This window comes from Alexandromys fortis, unplaced genomic scaffold, assembly GCF_014885135.2.
Source record: "Alexandromys fortis isolate MF-2015 unplaced genomic scaffold, M_Fortis_MF-2015_v1.1 scaffold_102, whole genome shotgun sequence".
NCBI classification, from domain to species: Eukaryota; Metazoa; Chordata; class Mammalia; order Rodentia; family Cricetidae; genus Alexandromys; species Alexandromys fortis.
Genome location: NW_026067984.1, coordinates 5,973,888 through 5,991,895, shown reverse-complemented (window position 1 = coordinate 5,991,895; position 18,008 = coordinate 5,973,888). Strand labels below are relative to the sequence as shown.

The 18,008-nt window shown below is 39.8% G+C and overlaps 1 protein-coding gene across 3 annotated transcripts in view; it reads right to left on the bottom strand.

Annotated features, from left to right (window-relative positions):
• The window catches only part of Lrba (LPS responsive beige-like anchor protein), a 468,170-nt gene extending 450,708 nt beyond the window's left edge, over positions 1–17,462 (bottom strand). For 2 of the 3 annotated variants that reach the window (XM_050158811.1, XM_050158813.1), the window contains exons 1-2: positions 17,071–17,214; positions 16,336–16,774 (exon numbers count right to left, since the gene is read on the bottom strand). In XM_050158811.1, coding sequence (XP_050014768.1) covers positions 16,336–16,551 — 216 coding nt within the window. In that variant the 5' untranslated portion in view covers positions 16,552–16,774; positions 17,071–17,214. Of the gene's footprint in view, positions 1–16,335; positions 16,775–17,070; positions 17,215–17,324 lie in introns of those variants that run through there. The other variant, XM_050158812.1, reaches the window with a different exon arrangement.
• Positions 17,463–18,008: the final 546 nt, after the last annotated feature.

Sequence of the window (18,008 nt, the reverse complement as noted above, 5' to 3'; positions counted from 1 at the left end):
AAAAAAAAAAAAAAAAAAAAAAAAAAAAAAAAAACAAATAAGATGAAGAGAAAAAATTTAAATAAAATATGAAAGTGTTTATATCCTTAAGGAAATAACATCCAAAATGTGACTAAGAAAAAGAAACTAGAAAGATACAAAAACGAAAAAAATCAAAGTTCTTGATATAAAAATTGTGACATATTTATGTTTATTAGTATTTATAGTATATTTTGGTATTTGAGAGAAGATGAATTGAGAAACAGGGAGTAAAAACACATTTAAAGGCTCTACAGAGAAGGAACAATGTACTGCTGTTTTGCCAAGTAAGCAGAATGTTAGGCTGAAGTCTCAGGGACAAGAAAATGGCCAGGCTTTGTATAAACAAAGATGGAAAGAAAGAAAACTAACCCTAAGTGAGTCAGAAGGTAAGTTTCCAGAGACAACAATGGTCAACAAGAACACAGATTGAGCCATTCCCCTGGAACTGACTTCAAAGAAAAAGGCATCTCAAGCTGGAGCATTATTTAATAATCAAGACATCCTCAAAGTACTAAAAAAAAATTCACAATTGAAATAAACATGTAAGGCCAGGCAGTGGTGGCACAAGACTTTAATCCCAGCACTTCAGAGGCAGAGGCAGGCTGAACTCTGTGAGTTCGAGGCCAGCCTGGTCTACAAAGTGAATTCCAGGATACTAGCATTACACAAACCTGTCTTGAAAAAAAAAAAAAAAACTGAAGGAAAGAAAAAAAGGAAGGAAGGAAGGAAGGAAGGATAAAACTTTCAAGTTGGGTGGTGGTGGCCAGCCTAGTCTACAAAAGCTAGTTCCAGGAAAGCCTCTAAAGCTACAGAAAAACCCTGTCTCGAAAAACCAAAAAAAAAAAAAAAAAAGGAAAGATAAAACTTCCAATAACTTGCCAAAACTTTAAGTATTCCCAATTTTTCTACCTTTTTTTAATTTCTAAATAATAAAGAATACCAAAGAATTAGTCGTTTCATTTTTCTTGATTATCAGAATACAAGAAAACTGATTGATAGATAGTTTAAATAAGTATAAATTATATGCATCACTTGACACATAAGAAAGTGAACACAAAAGTCAAAATATACAGTGTTATATCGTGATACAACATTAAGACAATTCATAGTCTCAAAACTCACCTATTTTAATTTTTAATACTTTATCTTTTATTTGACTTAGATTTGAAAAATCAGAACAGACAAAAGACAAGAAAGGCTCTCAGACAGTAGAGAATGCCACCGTTTTCTGTGAAGCAGCACAGGTTCGAGCTGTATCAGGCTGTCGGGCTGCTTTTCGTAACACAGGTGGCAGCATTCGCTAGTGTTACTGACTCCCCTTTCCCATGGGATAGAACACAGCCAAGGATTAACTGCATGCTCCTGGAAGTAAAAGTGGATTATCTTCTCAAATGCCACACTTATTTACAATTCCCTCCCTCTTCCACTTCTCAGATTTGTTCAAAAGTATGTGAGAATGCAAAACAAAACATACAAGCCACCTAAGTAAGCATTACACTTCACACACATAATGAAACACTATGTTCCCTCAGAGATACGTACAACTGGCAGAATAAATTTATGACTGGAAGTGTATCTCTGTGGTAAAGCGTGTTCAAGGATCTGGGTTCAATTCCTATCTTCACAAAAAAATAAATAAAAATAATCTCCCACTGAAAACAAAAAACAATTCAGTTGAAACAAAGCGACTGTGTTCTGCTCCTCACTGCTGTCTTAACACTAATTTACTTTTTTTCCCAGATAGAGTGTGGTTATTTAGTCCAGCTTGGACTTGCATTTGGCTGTTTTTTAATAGTGTTTTGTTTTATTTTGTTTCTAGTACTCGATATTAAATGTAGGGCCTTAACCATGTTTAGTCGAGTGCCTCACCAGCTAGTTTTTAAATGAGGGAATGGGGTGTTATATTCACTGTAATCTTCTTTTTTCTGGAGGGGGAACCAAATTTCAGTATCATTTCGTTTGATGCACAAGATGCCAAGACACAAGCCAACAGACAAATCATTTATATGTTACATTAAGGAACTTGGCCTTGCCAGGTGTGGCGCATGCCTTCAATACCAGCACTCCAGAGGCAGAGGCAGGTGAATCTCTCAGGGTTCAAAACCTGATCAACATAGCAAGTTCAAGCCAGACAAGGCTACAAAGTGAGATCCTGTCCAAGGAGAAAAAAGTTGGGGAAGTGGACGGCGACAAAACTCAGCCTTAAAAAAAAAAATAAAAAAATAAAAAAACTCAGCCTTTACTCAGAAATTAATGAAAAACTAAAAAAAAAAAATGTTTTGAAACAAAATCATCAAAATGGTCAGATTTTTAATTTTGGAAAAATACTCCAGCTGCTATATAGTTACTTGAAAGAAATGAAGACTCAAAAAGATAGAACAGGAAAAAAACAGTATTTTAAATATACATGCAAAAAAAGTGCCCAAACTAATATTGTAGAACCAAAAATATACAAAATAGAAAAGACTACTACATAATCAGTATTGACACCATATTTCCAAACACCAAATTCAATTTAACGACCCAAAGTTAACACAGAACTGTCTAAACAACTCACTGTATGCAATATAGCAAAAAAGCACAAAGTTTAAAAGTAGAAAAATGCACTACAAATCCTTCCATATGGACTATCCCCCAACCAACATCTTTCCAAATGAGGTAGAAAAAGAATCAGAAACCAAATACCTACAGAATTGCACTTAGATACTGGCACAAGAGTATCCATCACGACAGTTTAGCTAAAGAAGAAAAGGAATTCCTAATGAAAGATATATAAGAAACAGCACCATCTTCTCAGTGCTAAGTGTGGTCCACAAACTAAAAATCACAAAGATATAATCTATTTTCTTAGGAACTATAAAGACAGGAATAACTAAGTATATTTATAAAGTATTAGAAAACACACTTGTGGGCTTAGAAAACAGCTCAGTTTTATAGCACTTGCTTCGAGTATACTACACCAACACAAAAAAAAAAGCAGAGGAGGGGAGAAGAAAAAAACAAATCAAAGACTAAAAGATATAGGTGGAAGAAATGAGTTTACTGGAAGCTAAAATAATTTATACTATAAGCTCCATAAAGGCAGGATCCAAATTTACCTTGTTCAATACTTTATTCGTTGCACCACTACTACCATGACTGGAACATTGAATGAAAATATTTAATCATGAAAGGAAGTAGTATCAAATTATTAAAACATAAAAATTATAGTCAAAAAGCAAAATATAAACATTCTACTTTAAAATCTTTTTCATAGTTTATTCTTCTTAAATCACTTACCAGAACATTTAAATTCATACCCTAACCTGTCAGAACAGTCTTGCCTCTAAATTTGAATAGGTGTGACTTTATTGTATAAATCTACCATAGAAGTAAATCAACTTCAAGGAATGAGCATTTGAGTTATGGAGATCTACTAACAGAGTTTTCAACACTAAAGATGACACCAAGCACTGTTTTTCTACAAATAAATTAATAAATAAATAAAGCCACCATTCTTTTCTACTAATGTGCTCAACATGGTCAACATATGAACCCATAAAAAATAATTACAGGGTGTTTTTTTCCTTCTGTTTTCTGTGGTGCTTGAGATCAAACTCAGGGCCTCAAAACATGCTAGGCAAATGTTTTACTACTATCTATATATCCCTCAGCCCAAATTCCAGACTTATATGATCAACATAAAAGGTCATTTCAATGTTGGAAACTAAACCAACTAAGTATTTTTCTTTTTTCAATTCGGGTGGGTGTTTTATCTGCATTTGTGCCTGGTATCTCTTCTTGTAGACAAGAGGGAGTGTCAGAAGCCCTGGAATTTAAGCTACAGACAGTTGTGAGCTGAAACGTGGGTGCTGAGAATCCAGAGTCCTCTGGAAGAATAGCCAGTCTAAACCACTGGGCCATCTCTCCAGGCCCCAATCTAACTCCTAAACTTAAGAAGAAAAGTCTAAGACCTTGTACAATAATAAACTATGTCACTGATTCATTTTAACTATTGTATTCATTAAAATCACTCTTTTCTTAGCACACATTTTTAAAGTAAAGCAAAGGTAAAAACCACTAACTCCTGAGAGGCAAATATGACTACATAGAGAAGTCAAACAACCCAGCTACTTCTCCAAACTCAATTCAGTTACATAACCAAAGGATATGCTGAGCCACTATTTAACATTCATGGTTCTCTGCGGTCACATACCACCCCATGGCTCAGGGACTTAGAGCTCAGATTACAAAATGATAATAATGGCTACCGTAGGTTCATAGATTTGAATGCTCAGTCATCAGGAAGGGGCACTACTTGGGAGTGGTTAGGTGTGGCTTTGTTGGAGGAAGAGTGTAGCAAGGGGTTGGCCTTGGGTTCCGGAAGCACAACCCAGGCCCAGTGGCTCTCTCTCCTCCTACCTGAAGATCCTGTAAAACTCTTGGCCACCTCTCCCGCACTATGTCTGCCTGCACACCTCCATGCTTCCCATCAAGATAACAGACTGAACCTCCAAAAACGTAAGCAAGCCCAACTAAATGCGTTCCTTTATAAGAGTTGTTACGGTCATGGTATCTCCTCACAACTACAGAGCGCTTAGACAGGCAATGACTTAAGTAAGTCATATTTGCTTTATGTCAGTTTCATCATTTTCAAGTGAATATTAAACTACAGCTTATGGCTTTGATTTCAATTGCCTCCTACAGAACTAGTAAAGAATAGGATAAAGTTGGGAGTGGTGGCACCCGTGAAGTTAAGTCAGGAAGATCAGAAGTCCAAGGTCTTCCTCAGCTACACTGACTTTAACACCGGCCTGAGCTATCTAACATAAAGAGAACCATGGAGGAATAATATAGAAGTGATATTAGTTCATATACAACTTCTAACAATCGTCAGAGGGAAGCTTAGCTATATATGAAGATTGTAGGAGAAGAGAAACTTGGAGACATGCAAGCAATGCCTGCTTAATAACTTCAAAAATCACTTTTTTTTTCCACTACAATAAATGGTAGTCTAGACATAACAGGTGAAGAAATTTTAAAATATCCCTTTGAATATTAATTTCATAGTAATTAAGAAAGTTGAGGATGATATTAATACTCACTTCCTAAATGACTTTATATAATCTTTACTAATGAATCTTTTCTTCTTTTGTTGTCTTATGTTTTTGTTACTGTGTCAGGGTTTAGCTTCTGTAGCCCCAGCTAGGCTGGAATGTTACTCTGAAGAACCAGTTGATCTTGGCCTTGGACCTGGAACTCTAAAGAACCTTGAACCTGGAGTGACCCTTCTGTCCAGCTCTGCCTCTGCCTCCTGATGCAGGGACTGCCACCATGCCCAAGCTCTTCACCATTTTAAACACTAATGAACTGCTTTAAATTAGTGCCTGCTTTGTTTGTTAAATTATATCCTGACATGACAGTTGAGATTAATTACTATATTATTATAGTTTTGTCTGATTTTTTAAATTAATATTAAATCAGCACTTTTAAAAATGATTTGTGCTTTAATGTGATATATTTTACAAGTTCTGAGATATTATTTAAGGGACTAAAGCCTCAAAAAACATAAAAATTGTATTATAGGACTTAATACATATATTACTTCATGTGAGAAGTATCTTTTGTAGGAGAAAACAAACATCAGTCTCATGAGAAGTAAAATTATTTTAAATTCTCATAACTTTGATACTCAATATAGTTTATGAGTAAAAATATCATAGTAATGAAGTCACTAGGCATTGAATAAAGATCTCATTAGACAAGAGAACATCTTTCCAATCCCCAAACAATAGATTTATCTCTAAAGGAACAGAGTTGTCGGGTGTAGTAGCCCAGGGAAACAATCCTTAATTACAAAGGAAGTTGGAAACCAGTCTGAGCCACGTGACATACTGCCTCAAAAATAAAAATAAAATAAAGATGAGAAATCCTGAGTTTTCTCCCTTTTCTGTAAGAACACATAAACCCATATATGGTGACACATGCCTTTAATCTTAATAATAGGGAAGCTAAGGCAAAATGATGAGAACTCAAAGCCAGCATAGAAAGACCCTAAATAAATGAACTTTAAAAAAATAAAGAAAGAAAGACAGAAATATACACAGGGGTGGGATGAAGGAGAAAGAGAAGAGCAAAAATATCAGCCTCTCATCACTTTGTAAAACCGTGAGTTTGTAAAACATAAATTACAAGAGACTGATGAGATACATCTGGTCAAGGAGAGCCTGAGAACCAAAAGGGAGCATCAAAGGGCAACAAAGACAACAAAGTTATAGAACAAATAGCAGTCACACGATCTTATAAGTCACTTGGCACCTAGCTTCCTAAGGAAAGTAAGGAGGTAAGAGATGCTCTACTTCATGGCAACACATTTCAATCACAGAAGTTAATTCTGGATAAGCCCAATTAAGTCTGAAAGAATCATGAAAGATGTACACACACAAAAAATTCATCTAAAATAAATATTTTATTAGCTAAGTAAATTAAAAGTAATTTGGGGTCACTGAGGAGACGGCTCAGTGGTTCAGAGCATTTGTTGCTCTTTCAGGAGATCCAGCATCCACCATAACTCCAGTTCCAGAAGACTCCATGCCTTCTTCTGACCTGCATGAGCACCTACCATGTGTGTGGTGCCCACATAAAATAACATATTTTAAAATTAAATAATAGTAACTCAGAAATTGTGGCACAGTCCAATGATAGATTGCTTGCTTAGCATGTTCAAAGTAACTACTGTCTCCAAAGCCAAACTAGAGAGAAGAGAGAATGTATATAATCTAGATTTCTCCTTTTTAACTTTTTTACAATTTTAATTTTTTTAAAAAAAAATTTAATTTTTAATTGACAGAACTGATAACTTGTAGGTATGACAGGGAAATGACATCCAGAAAATGGCAACGGTGTGACTGCTTAAACAATGACAGAATCAGCAAACAAGCCAACATGGATGGGGGGAGGGGTCACCTGGTGTCCCATCCCTAGAAAAAGACCTGCTGAGAGGGGGACTTTTTCTTCCCCAGAGATAAGCATCATAAATGGTTATCAATCCTGACAAGTCAGCCTTCACAAATATATAAGCAGCAGGTTACACACACACATACACACATGTATTAGTATGTGTGTGTTCACATACACACACATATATGTCCGCATTCATATACATATATGTGTCACAATAACAAAGAATAAAAATGAATTTGAAATGGAACAAAGGGGAAAGTATGGATGGGAAGGGCTAGACAGGAAAAATGGAGGGGGGAGTGGCACAAATGACAAAATTAAGAATTAATTTAAAAAAATCTGTTCTCTAGGGGGGAAAAGGAACATCATAAGGTGGACAACAATTGAAGATACAAAATCTTCAATTTCTGACCCCCATACATACACATAAAAGTATACATACATGTACCTGCATGCACATGCACACATACAGACACCCACAAAATTTTAATGAAAACAGAGAGTCAAGACAGATATTTACACTTACAGCAATGGCACCAAGACAGAAAATACTAAGAACAGCTTCTCAGCAAACAGCAGTGAGGCAAATAATCATGTTTTAAAAAAAAATCACATCGTACAAAAGTTAACTCAAAATTTATCACAGGCTAATTAAAATTTTAATGCCTTGAATAAAAATATAAATATTCCAAAACTAGATAATAAAAATGAGATTAAATTGTAATAATGGCTGAAAAGCTCTATAAATTGACTTAAAATAGCAGAACTAGGTAAATAAACTATACATGCCACATAAGCTCATCAGCACATTTCACTGGTCAATGGTCCAATTAGTTCAGAACATAGGGACATAGTTAATCTAGCAAAAGATACGACAAAAGTGGCCCCCAGTACCCTGCCTGGTAACCAGCCATACCACAACCTGAGAGGAATACACCAGACTGAAATCAGGAAATGCAAAACAGAAACAAAATGAAACTGTTAGTTGAAATCTTGCCCTACCTTTGGACTCCAGACAAATAATTCCATAAATCCTTTTACTGTGCTCAAAGCAGTTGAGTTTTCCTTTATGGTGGGGGAATAGGGTTATCAAAACAGGTTTTGTGTGTATGTGTGTGTGTATGTGTGTGTGTGTGTGTCTGTGTGTCTGTGTGTGTGTCTGTGTCTGTGTGTATAACCTGGCTGTCCTGGAACCTTCTCTGTAGCCCAGGCTGGCCTCCAACTCATAGAGATCTGCCTGCCTCTGCCTCCCAAGTGCTGGGATTAAAGGTGTACAACACCAAGTTCACCAGCAGTTGGGTTTTCTATCACTAATACCAATTACAAAAAGATCACTGGCAAGAATGTTTATAGAGGGGATTATTCTTAATCCTTAAATGTGCAATTATAGGCATTATATAGGAAGTAATCTAGACACTAACATGACAATAAAAAAACCATTGGATGAGTAAGTATCTTTATATTAAAGTTCATATAAGAGTTTGAAAAGTGTAGAGACAGGTGGGTAGCTAGGTCATTGGCCTGGCTCTAGATTCAGTGAGAGACCCTGCCTCGAATGAGTAAGGCTGAATGTAACAGAACAGATCCTCCCCTGACTTCTCTATGTGCTTGTGAGGAAGTGCACAGGCTCGCACACCTGTTTACAGACACATACACCATACACATACACACATAAAAAAGTTTGAAAAGTAACCAACTATTTATAAAGTCCATATAAAATTTTTAAACATTGTAATTTCTATTTTTAAAAGTTTTTTAACTCTAGATTCCAAATTTTTTGCTCCAAAAACTAAAGATGTACAAAACTACCAAGTTCCCATTAATGCAAGACAAGAGTCAGTTAGAACAGAACAGCTGCTGCCCACTTAGGTCCACAAAGGGTATTATGCACAGTCAATAAAAGGATTTATTTAATACCTAGCTCCTCTATTTATTGAGAATATATGTAAATTGATACACAGTAAATAATAAAGAATCATATTCCATTTTTCAAGCTGTTACATTTAAATTAAAAATCATAGACTGTGCATGATGGTGTTATTATATATTTGTAATCCGGGTACTCAGGAAGACGAAGTAGGAGGATCTCAAATTCAAAACTAGCCTAGGCTACACAGAAAGTTCTAGCTCAGCATCACTACATATTACACAGGGAGGCTAATAAACAGGGGGGGTTACAGAAAACTACTGGACATGGTAGCATATACCTCTAATCCTAGCACTCCGGAGGCAGAGGCAGGTAGATCTCTCTGAGTTTAAGGCCAGCCTGTTCTACAGAGTGAACAGTACACTCAGGACTACATAGAGAGTGACCCTGTTTCAAAAACCCAATAAAAAAGGGTGGGGATGTCAACTTAACTACATCTGGAATTAACTAACACCCAAAAATAAAGAGAATGCCTGCAGGGATTCTTTGCTTAATTTGAAGTGGTAAGATCTATTTCTAATTCAGATCTTTACAGTAGGAAGACATACCTTTAATCCAGACTTTTTGAGTTGAGAAAACCCAACTCTAATCCGGGCTATACCTTACGCTAGAAGCCTATATAAGGACATGGAAGAAAAAAGCTTTGCTCTTTGCCTGCTTGCTCTCACCTTGATAGCACATCCATTCCTCCAGTCACAGCTGAGCCTACTTCTTCAGGATCCCGGAGTACACTGAAAACCAGCTGAGACAGCTGCATCAACTGAACGACTACTAGTTTCTTGGACCTTCCATTTATAGGCAGCTATTGTTGAACTGGATGAACCACAGTCATTCTAATAATCCCTTTATATATATGAAGAGATTCATTTTATAAGTTCTGTTACTCTAGAGAACCATAACTAATAAAAGACCCTGTCTCAAAAATAAATAACAAAAGAAATCATGAAAACATATATTTCTTAGCAGCCTAAGAAAAACAGTAGTCTTTGTTGTTGTTGTTGTTGTTTGTTTTGGGGGGGTTGGTTTGTTTTGGGGTTTGTTTTGTTGTTGCTGTTGTTGTTTTGGTTTTGGTTTTTCAGGACAGGGTTTCTTTCTGTAACAGTCCTGGTTGTCCTGGAACTCTCTCTCTGTAGACCAAGCTGGCCTCAAACTCAGAGATCCACATGCTCTGCCTCCCAAATGCTGTGATTAAAGATATGCACCACCACCACCCAGCTCACTTTTCTTCAGTTAAATATCATTGAGTATCTTTAAATGAAGAGAAATCTTAAACTCTGCAGCAAGTTTTTTTTTAAACTTTATTTAACTTTATTTCATGCACATTGATATAACGATGTCAGATTCTCTGGAACTGGAGTTACAGACAGCTGCAAGCTACCATGTGGGTGCTGGGAACTGAACCCGGTCCTCTGGAGGAGCAGTCAGTGTTCTTAATCACTGAGCCATCTCACCAGCCCCACAGCAAGTTCTTGAAATATGACAAAATAGTAATTGTTCTGCATTCAGTGTCTGATAAGTAAACACATGAATGAAAACAAAAGAAAATGGCTTTAAATTGCAGCACGAGAAAAGTACAGGTGGAGAAGCTAGTGTACTATTCATAAAAATTTAACTGAGAATTGGTATAAAAACAGACCAATGGAACCGAATCGAAGACCTGGATATCAATCCACACACTTTCGAATACCTGATTTTTGACCAAGAAGCAAATGATATCAAATGGAAAAAAGAAAGCATATTTAACAAATGGTGCTGGCATAACTGGATATCAACATGTAGAAGAATGAAAATAGAGCCATATCTATCACCACGCACAAAACTCAAGTCCAAATGGATCGAAGACTTCAACATAAAGGCAGCCACACTAAACCTCATAGAAGAGAAAGTGGGAAGTACACTTGAACACACTGGCACAGGGAACCACTTCCTAAATATAACCCCAGTAACACAGGCACTGAGAGAAACAATTAATAAATGGGACTCCTGAAACTGAAAAGCTTCTGTAAAGCACACAGTCAACAAGAGAAAACGACAGCCTACAGAATGAGAAAAGATCTTCACTAACCCCACATCAGACAGAGAGGTCTGATCTCCAAAATATACAAAGAACTCAAGAAATTGGTCATCAAAAGAACAAATAATCCAAAAGGAAAAATGGAGTACAGACCTAAACAGAGAACTCTCAACAGAGGAATCTAAAATGGCTGAAAGACACTTAATGAAATGTTCAACATCCTTAGTCATCAGAGAAATGCAAATCAAAACAACTCTGAGATTCCATCTTATACCTATAAGAATGGCCAAGATCAAAAACACTGATGACAGCTTATGCTGGAGAAGTTGTGGGGTAAAGAAACACTCCTGCATTGCTGGTGGGAGTGCAAACTGGTACAGCCCCTTTGGATATCAGTGTGGCGATTTCTCAGAAAATTAGGAAACAACCTTCCTCAAGACCCAACAATACCACTTTTGGGTATATAGCCAAAGGATGCTCAATCATGCCACAAGGACATGTGCTCAACTATGTTCATAGAAGCATTGTTTGTCAGAGCCAGAAGCTGGAAACAACCTAAATGCCCCTCGCCTGAAGAATGTATAAGGAAAATGTAAAATTTGCAGGCAAATGGATGGAGCTAGAAAACATCATTTTGAGTGAGGTAACCTAGACCCAGAAAGACAATTATCATATATACTCACTCATAAGTGGTTTTTAAACATAAAACAAAGAAAAGCAGCCTACAAATCACAATCCCAGAGAACAATGAGGACACTAAGGGAGACATACATGGATCTAATCTACATGGGAAGTAGAAAAAGACAAGATCTCCTGAGTAAATTGGGAGCATGGGGACCTTGGGAGAGGGTTTAAGGGGAGAGGAGAGGGAGGGAGGGAAGCAGAGAAAAATGAAGAGCTCAATAAAAATCAGTTTAAAAAAATTTAACCGAGAAACAGATTTGTAAAAGAAATAACAAGAGATAGTAACTTTCTTCTTTTTTTAAAAGAGTGTGTGTGTGTGTGTGTGTGTGTGTGTGTGTGTGTGTGTGTGGTTTTTCGAGACAGAATTTCACTGTAGCTTTGGAGCCTATCCTGGAATTAGCTCTTGTAAACCAGGCTGGCCTCAAACTCAAAGAGATCTGCCAGCCTCTGCCTCTTGAGTGCTGGGATTAAGAGTGTGCACCACCACCACCTGGACTTTTTAAAGGATTTTTTATGATTTACTTTATTTTATATGCATTGGTGTGAAGGTGTTAGATCTCCTGGAAATAAATTTATAGACAGTTGTGAGCTCTATGTGGGTGCTGGGAATTGAGGCTGGGTCCTCTGGAAGAGCAGCTGGCGCTCTTAACCACTGAGCCAAGATTGTAACTTTGAAAGGAATTTATAACAAGCTATCAGAGCAAAGCTGGGGAACAACACCCTATGGAGCCAGACGTCTGGAGTTGTGCAGCCCTACCTCTTACTATTTGGACAACTCTGCCAAGACAGGTTGTTTTTAACATTAGAAACTTAGTTTTTAAAGTGACAAATATTTAATTAGTTTTTTAAAGTTTGTAGAACATGTTTTTAGTTGGGCGCACTGGTCTGTGCCTTTAGTCCTAGCTATGGGAGAGGCTGGAATAGAAAGATCACTTTGAATTCTGAAGCACAAGGCTAACATAGAGACCTCATCTCCCAAAACAGGGATGAAAGAACACACACACACACGAACATACTCCCACTTTAATAACAATAAGCCTAAAAAGTGGGAAAAGCTATGATCCCTGCAGTGGCAAGTCTTATGTCAACTTAACACAAGCTAGAGTCATACGAGAGAAAGGAACCTGTTAAGAAAATGCCTCCATATGATCAGGCTGTAGGCAAGTCTACAGGACATTTCCTTAATTAGTGATTGATGGGAGAGGGTCCAGACCATTGTGAGTGGTGCTATCCCTGGGATGGTGGCCCTGGGTTCTATAAGAAAGCAGGCTGAGCAAGTCATGGTGAGCAAGCCAGTAAGCAGCTCCCCTCCATGGCCTCTGCATCAGTTTCTACCTCCAGGTTCCTGTCCCGTTTGAGTTCTTGTTTTGACTTCCTTTGATGATGAACAGTGGTATGGAAGAATAAGCCAAATAAAGCATTGCCTCCCCAGCTTGCTTTTGGTCATGGTGTTTCATCCCACCAATAGCAACCTAACTACATAAAAAGTTAGTTTTTATTTATTAATAAAAACTCCACTGAAGACTTAAGTTTCTGTGTCTCTGTGTGTGTGTGGTTTTTCTGGGGCAGGGTTTCTTCATATAGCCTTGGCTGTCCTGGAACTGACTCTGTAGACCAGGCTGGCCTCAAACTCACAGAGATCTGCTTGCCTCTGCCTCCCAAGTGCTGGGATTAAAGGCATGTGCCACCATTGCAGAGTTGAGACTCTTTACAGATGAAGGTTCACAAGGCTTACATTGCTTCAATTCCATGACTTACATGTGCTATATACTCCCAGGTGAGCTCTGTGGGAGTATACAGCATACATGTCTCATGTTCTGTTGTTTGCTTCCAACTTTTCACAATTTTGGAAATTTCAATTCAATGTACTGTTAAAAAAGTTGGGGTGCTAGAGAGATATCTCAGTGGTTTTCCTCTTCCAGAAAACCTAGGTTCAATTCCGAGCACCCACAAGGCAGAAAGTTCCTCCTCCTCCTCTGTAACTCCAACTACAAGACATCTGAAACCCTCACACAGATATACATATGGGCAGAACACTGATAGAGAGACAGAGAGAGATTAGTTATCAGGTATAGTGGTACACACTTGTAATCCCAGGAGGCAGAAGCAGGAGGATTCCAATAAGTTTTAAGCCTGTCTGGTCTACATAGAAAGTTTTAAGCCAGTCTGCTCTGCAAAGGCCAGGTAGGAATACATAATGAGGGAGGGAGGGAGGACAAACATGAAGAGAAGACACTCTTCTCACCAAGATGGAAGGAGAGAACCAACACCCCAAATCTGCCCTCTGACCTCCACACCCATGCCGCAGCGTGCTCACTGGCACTTATACACACACAATAATAATAAATAAAATATTAAAAAAAATAAATAAGATGGAGAAGTAACTGAGGACAACACCAGACATTAACCTCTGGCCTACACACAAACATACACTAGTACATACACACGCACAAAAAAGAAAAGAAAAAAGTTAATAATCACCTTCCTGCACAGACTAAATGAGATACCAATTACATGAAGAACTAAAACAATTATGTTTAGTTTTGAGATATTTTTAAAGCAATATCGTGTAAAGTTTTTTGAAAGTTAGATAAAAAGGAATAAAATCCACTGGTGAAGGTTTAGCCATGAATATTTATCAAGATGAATGACTGTTGTGCCCTTGAGGAAAGCAATACCTAAGGTGCAAAAAAGCTGCTCAGAGATGAAAACAACTCCACACCAATTCATGTGACAGGTACATTCCTGAAAAGACCAAGCCTAAAGAGCACATTGTAGTCAATCTATTTAACTTTTCAGTATCTTGGTTTCCTCATCATTGAAAAGGCACATATGCATTAGAAGAGTGTTCAGGAAAGACTTAAATAGTAAAGCCACCTGGCCCAGTGCCTGGCACAGAATAGATGGTTCCTCCTTGGAATAGAATTACAACTCACACTCTATCCACAGCAACAGCAGCAATGAGATGAACTAGCTGCACTACCAACACTTTAGTTCCCATAATTTTAGAGCTCATGTTCTAATCACAAAAAGTAGTCTAAAGGAAGACAAATCTACTCGTCTAGGCCACTCTCCCCACGCTCCTCAAAGAAGGAATGCTGAAGAAGAGGGCTTGCCACGCACTACCCTACAAACTAGGAGGGACCTGACCTTAAAGTCTTTATCAGTCCTACACTTCAGCAAACTATTAATACAGAGTTTACACTTTCTTTAACGATAAAAATGGAAGTGATTCCTGTTTGTTCATTCACCCCAACACAGCACACTATAAAGAACAGGTGAACGTCATGTTTTCACATACAAACAAGTATGAACTATACCAATTTCTATTTACCGTCGACAGTACAATTAGGTTCAGAAAAAGTAACCAAAAAAAAAAAAAAAACTCCAGTTTTTTGAGGTAAAGAAATAGATGAATTTGTGTTTTATCTGGAAGCTCACTTTTGAAAGTTCCAAACACACAAAAGATCCCCAAAATGTTGAAGCTGGATGATGGATACCAGAGTTAACTATGCTATTCAACTTTTTATATATTTGATCATGTCCATAATATATAGTTTCAAAATGCATGTATGAATGTCTGTCGGTATTTATATCTAAAGTGGCATTACAATAATCCAGAGAAAAATAAAATACAGTTTAAAGTTTTCAGGCTTCAAAAGCAAGTGAATTTCACCACCTACTATGTCATTCTAGACTCTATATTGCAAATGACTGAACCACTAGGAAATACTTAACTGCCTGAAGTAAAACCAGTCTCACCGTGACAATACAGAGGCAAAGGAATGGCTACTGGACAGTTACCACAACTACTGCACACTTCTATTTGGTATCACATATTATCTTCTCACACTGGTTGAATGAAAGAAAGGAAATTATTTTAAAGCCAGATTCCTTTTTGATTCTTTTAAGTTGATAATCAGCACAGAACTAAAAAGTCTAAAAAGGTTCCACTAACGGTAATTTCTTAGAATGGAGGGAAAAAAGAAAGTATCTCATAGCCACTTAAAATGAGTCACAGAGAAAAAAAAAAAATGAGTCAAAGCCCACTATAGTATAATCAGCAACTTCCAATGACCAAGTGTGTTTTACTGCTACACACAAATTTACACAAACATAAAGCTCATCCTACGGCTGCCTCAGGCCTTTTTCAAGTTGCCGTTCAATTATCACAAGATTACTTTGAATATAACCCTATATGCACTCCAAAATTTAACCTTTTCCAGTTATTTCTAAAACTAAGACTAGCCAAAATTAAAAATACTAATTTGCAATGCTAGCCTTTTATTAACACTACGGATGTAAATTTTGTGTTTAAAACTAACTATGGCAAAATATAACTTAGATAAAGACTTATATCAGTTCCTAAGTCCAAAAAAAAGGTCACGTATTTAAAATGTGAAAGAGAAATGCAGGCTTAAAAAACATACACTCCAAGGGGGAAAAAATTAGTCAAATTCTGCATTGAACACCTGACACACACGCGCACACACTCGGAGATAGACTTCCAAATGGACACTTGCTTCCCTTGCACAAAGTGATATGTTCATTCAAAACCTGAAGTGTCAAATTTTGCATAATTTTCTTTCAACTGAAATACAAGCAATTGTTTCATTTAGGTCAAGTGGAATTTTGTGTCTCTCTGTGGAAAAAGCCATTAGTTTGAGTGAAGCACATGACCCCAGCTTCGTCTTGTTCCCCAACTCACCGAGAAAAGTATATGCTTATAAAATATTGATCTACTCACCAGGTTAAAGACAGTTTCTACAATATCCCTATTGGACACTTCTCCAACTTCCACCAACCCGGTCAGCACGGCGAATTTCATTCTGATGCCCCTGATGGGGAGCCCCGGCTTCAGGGACAACGCACCCCCTACTGTAGGGGTTTCTTCTTTTCCTCCACCTCCCCCGTCATCACCTGTTGGTGGCCGGGAAGGGGCACGATTGTCTTCACTAGCCATTACTAGCTCACCAGAAAGGACAACTCAGAGTCACTCTGGGCCAGCGGTCGCTGCACTAACCGGAGGCACAACACAGGCAAACGCTAAATCAAAAGGGGTTTCTGTTCCAACTTGAGGAGAAACCCCAAAAGCAGTTGATGTGGAAAGTCCTTGGCGTCGCCCTCCTCCTCTTGGAGAATATTTGTCCAATCTCTCTCCCCGAGGCTGACAACAACGCCAAACCCTATTGGAAGATTAAACACATGTTAAAGAGGCTAGGTTGGTCGTGGGATTTTTTAGGGAGGAGAGGGAAATAGTTACTGTCTGTCCAATAAGTTACTAAAGGCACCCGAGGGCCAGCCGGCCGCTCCTCCCGGGCTCCGGGCGAAGGCGGGTCCTCCGGGCCGCGGGGCCCGTCCCCTCCTCCCCCAGCCCGCGCAGGTGGTGGGCGCAGGCAGGTGCATCGCGGGGAAACTGTCGCGGGGGGGGGGGGAAGGAGGGGACCCCCCGCGACCACTGAGGCACAAAGTTCCTCCTCACCCAGAGACTCCGGCCTCGTCCTCACCCCAGCCGGGGCGCAGAGACGGAGGTGGCGGCGGTGATCCAGGGCAGGAAAAGGCGGGGGAAGGGGGCGGTGATTCTGCTCAGCGCTCGGCCCAGGGGGAGGAGTGGAGCACCTCGCCCCGGCACCTGAGCTCCGCTGAGGAGAGGAAGGGAGGTGTGTGTAGGGGCGGGAAGGCAGGCCAGACGCCGACTGCGGGGAGAGGAGGGGAGGGAGAGGAAGGTCAATGCACCTGGTCGCTGCCTCCAAGTTTCCCTAGTCCGCTCCCCGGGAGCCCGCGGCTGCCTAGAACTCCATGGTTTTCCTAGGCCGCCCCACCCCTGCGCTCAACCCTGCTCGAGCAACTGCTGCAGGCGCTAGCGACACCGCGACTCGTGCTGCTGCGGGGGGGCTGAGGATGCTACTGCCACGGATCGCCCAGCCGAAGCGCGCGGGACCGCCCCTGTGCCCACTGGAGCTGCTCCTCGCCGCCATGACAGCGCCGAGGGCTGCCCGGCCGCGGCGTGCGCGTGCGCGAGCGAGGGCGCGCGGGGCGGTGGGGGCGAGCGGGCGGCCGCGAGGGCGAGCGGGGGACGCGCGGGCTGGCAGGCCCCGGCACCGCGAGGGTGTAGGGAGGCCGAGCGCGCGCCGCCGGGAGGGCGCCGCGCGAGCACGCGGGTGGGCGGGAGCGCGCCTCGGCAGCGCGCCGCGCAGGTAGGGCGGTCGCTCGCTACGGCTGCGACTTCTCCCGCGCTCCCTCGCCCAGACCTTGCTTCGTGGAGCACAGAGGCAAGTGTTGTTACACTACGGCAGGTCCCTGGGTGCCGAGGGAACCCGCCCCACGTTGTCAAGGTGTCCTCTTGTTGGACTTGGAGGATGCACCTGAGGGACCTAGGAGCCGTTGAGCTGGCGGCGCTGGAGCCTCCCGGGAGCCGTC